The following is a 3,929-nucleotide window of genomic DNA, read 5'->3' as shown; positions in this document are numbered from 1 at the left end:
AAATGCACGGGCCAGGAATATAGTCATGAACTGACGGCTCCACCGGCGCCTTATCATCAGACGGCCGTGAGGAAGAGGCTTTTTCCTTCTGAGGTACGGTTTTGGAAGTTTTCGCCATTGATATGAAAGGAAAGAGTGCAAAGGAAGAAATAGACAACACCAAAATTTTGGTATGGACGGCCCCGTAGCAGCGAAGTAGAGAGGATAAATAGGAAAGTTTGAAAGAAGAGAAGGCGCAAAAATGGTAAAAGTTGTGTGGAAAGACTATTTATAGACTAAGGCCTGACGGTTCGGTATCAGTGGTGGCCGACCACCGTCTGACACACATTAATTGCCTCGGTAAAACCGAGCCGATGGGACAGCTATCACATACGTCGAGATCGGGTTCGATAGAAACGTCGGCATAAATTTGATCGAGCCGCAGGGAAATCATATTGTTCCTCGCCACATCCTTTCCGAAAAACGAGGGGACTATCTGTGTACGGTTAAAACCGATTTTCAGTCATAAAGACTGATCGAGACAATGACGTTTCAATCGAAGGGTATCCACATGGTGAGCTCGGACGAATTCCGAAGTAGAGACGTCGAGCTTCGAGCTATAAGACCAATCAACGGCAAAACTCGATATCATTATCGAGCCCGTGTCCGAATCGGACTACGGGGTAATGCCAATCAACACAGGCCCCGAATATCGATGCTCCAAGGCAGAACCGAGCTCGAACTAAGACTGGGGATTCGATCTAGCACCAAGCTCGAGTCAGTGCCAAGCTCGCAGACAAGAGCCGTTACAACCGCACCAAAGGAGAGAATCTTGGCGAGAATCAAGGGATCTAAATTTAACGTTATCCGATTTTTCAGGTAAACAAAGTGATAAAGTAATTACATCATATATAATATATAATCATTCTCCGAAGTGCAATGAATGTTAGAGTGTAAAGAATACAAGATGGTCGATGGAATTATGAAAAGATTCCCAGAAGACGTGGTTATTTATATACTATTAAGGTTTCGGGTAAAATTTCTTTTGCGATTCAAATGCATCTCAAAAACTTGTTACACTCTCATAAAATCCTCCATTTTTGTCAATCTTCATCTCAGTCGGACCACAAATGACAAAGATGAATTCATTCTTTTTAAGCGCTCATGGAAAGAAGAAACCAGTCTGTATAAAACTATCATATCTTTTCTTTCTGTTAGAGCTGATGATTATCTCAACCCCATTATTCCGGATCAAGATGTGCCTTATATGACAGCGACGTATAGTATTGAGTATGATCAACTCATTGGTCCTTGTCATGGTTTGATAGCTTTGATGGATGATCTTAATACTCTGTTATTCAATCCGTCAACAAGAAAGTATATGCTGCTCCCGCCCAGCCCTTTTAATTGTCCGAGAAATCACTATCGAACAATCAGATGTGTTGGGTTTGACTTCGACTCCATTGCAAATGACTACAAGGTTGTTAAAAAGTTTTGAAATTTACAGCGAGGATCGTATTGTTATGGTTATCCTATAGAGGAAGGGGGAAAAGTGGAGGTTTATGAATTGGGTATTGATTCATGGAGAGAATTGGATCATGTGGATCCACCGCTACCCGTGTTTGTTTGGTCGCCTTGTTCTCAGGTTTTTTACAAGGGATCTTTTCATTGGTTCGCCAATCGAGTAATTCTTTGTTTTGACATGAGTACAGAGATTTTTCGTAATATGAAAACGCCTAATACTCATGACTGCTCAAATAGAAAACGATATAGCCTCATTAACTTAAATGAGTCTCTCACCTTGATATGTTACCCCTGTCTAGTGCCCGTGATTGATCCAACAAAAGATTTGATGGGAATTTGGATGATGATAGATTATGATGTATATGATTCTTGGATACAGAAATACAAAATTAGAGGTCTTCCTATTGAAACCCCATAAGCAGTTTGGCAAGATTATTTATTGCTTTTTCAAAGCAAAAGTGAATGTTTGATGTTTTACAATCTTAATTCGAATGAACTAAAGGAATTCTATTTACGTGGTTGTCCCCAAAAAATGAGAGTTGTAGTTTACAAGGAAAGCTTGAGTTCAATTCCCAAGGAAGCGAGAGTGGCACGCATGTTCAAAACTTTTGAGAAGTATAACTCGTCACTGAAACTTGATAAATTAGAACATAAATTCAACAGCTTTTTCATAGTTTCATCGCAAAGACTTTAATACTCACTTGGTCCCAATTTTAGTAATTGTATTTGATTAGGTACATAGTTTACTAAAGAAAAAATGATTTTTGAAACTTGTGATCTAAAAAATGTAGATATTTGTGTGAGTATAAAATCTTTTTTTTTGAAGTAAGATAAAAATTTAAAATTAAATTGTTTCTAAATATAAAATATTTTCTTGTTAATACAAGACAAAAAGAGATAGTCTGCAACATAAAATAAGGCAGAGGAATACTTCTATTAGGTAAGTAGTTTGTTAGCTAAGTTACCTTAGTTATGGCTAATTATAACGACCCAATAGGTGTTTTGAGTTCTAGATTTTCGTTCTGTGATTTGAGTCCTTGATATCCTCATTTGATGTTTCCTGATATGTATGCATGGTTCGTTTCGATATCCGAAAAGTTTAGATATGTTTTGGAAGATAAATTCTAATTCTAGAGCCTTAATATTGTTAGATTTGACCATGGTCAATTTTCTTGATAAACGACTTCAGATCTGTATTTTGACAATTCCGGTAGGTTTGTATGATGACTTTATACTGTACGCATGCTTGGTTTGGATCCCGGGTGACCAGATCCAAACCCTACAATGACCTCTTCTTCCCAGTTACCATGATCCCACACCATTGCTCGGCCAAATTCCTCATAAGTTCTTGTTGGACTAATCATAACACATCCTGAATTATCCTCCACAATCATACACTCGGCCTCCTAACCGTCGTATCATCTTCTTCAAGCGATCCAAGCTCACCTCGTAGTACATTAATCCCATGTTGGGCAGAAAGTAGAACTCTTCATAGGAACCGCATCAAAATCACGCAAGCGCTAACCTGCTCACAAAAGATAGCCCACTTGTGTACCCTCATCTTGACCTCCTCTAACTTCACTGCTATAGTTGCATCCATCATGAAATAAACTAACCTCCCTAGGTCCACACTGATCCGCCATCCGTAAGGTACAACAACGTGTTTGAAACTCTAAGCCGTAACTCACCCATGACAATGATCGAATACATAACTTTTTCCTACATTCCAATCAAGCCCTTCTCGTTACATTCAAAATTTCCAAGCATAGAAACCACCTCAGAGATCATATCCCTCGAACCATCAAAATTGGAAACGCCGGTCCACGAGTCTATTGGACTTGAAAATCGGTGCGATCGGATTTATGTAAGGTATATTAAAGAGAAAATGTCAATGATTAGTTCAAAATAAGGAAAAGGTTCTTGTCAAGCGGAGAACACCGTGAGTTATTGAGTTGACGGGTGGTTATGAGTTCCTGCACATCTTTTTAGTCGTAGCAGTATTGCGAGAGTAGGAACCGGTCTTATATGTGTTATGAGTTATACTACAGGCATCTGATTCCTAAATTTGCAGCTATTATAGTCGGAGGATGTTATTATGAACATACGAGTTGTGTGGTACATTGTGAGATCTTAGTATGGGTGCATAATCATATTTGGTACAGTGGGTGGAGACTGTGTCGGTGTTCGTATGTTGGAATCAAACCTGGAAGAGAATTCTGGATGTTGGAATTTGGTTCTAAGGCTTGTGGGCTAAGGTAGCAGGGAAAATCTTCAGTCTGGCTCAAGCTAATGTATTCACCTAGGTTGTGGTGGCACGGGTAGGTGCACAAGGCGTTAAACAGTGATTTTGGGGCAACTCCGAAGCAGTTCTTGGCACGTTCGAAGATGAACGTATGTTTAAGTGAGGGAGTATATAACGACCCGAC

General features: G+C 39.5%; 1 protein-coding gene across 1 annotated transcript; it reads left to right on the top strand.

Annotated features, from left to right (window-relative positions):
- Window positions 1-851: 851 nt before the first annotated feature.
- On the top strand, window positions 852-1,966 carry LOC107796180 (F-box protein CPR1-like). Its single transcript, XM_016618924.2, has one exon. The coding sequence runs from the start codon at window positions 923-925 to the stop codon at window positions 1,475-1,477; it is 555 nt and encodes a 184-aa protein (XP_016474410.2). The 5' UTR covers window positions 852-922; the 3' UTR covers window positions 1,478-1,966.
- The last annotated feature ends 1,963 nt before the right edge of the window (window positions 1,967-3,929 follow it).

This window comes from Nicotiana tabacum, chromosome 19, assembly GCF_000715075.1.
Source record: "Nicotiana tabacum cultivar K326 chromosome 19, ASM71507v2, whole genome shotgun sequence".
NCBI lineage: Eukaryota > Viridiplantae > Streptophyta > Magnoliopsida > Solanales > Solanaceae > Nicotiana > Nicotiana tabacum.
This window is presented reverse-complemented; position numbering and strand designations above follow the sequence as displayed.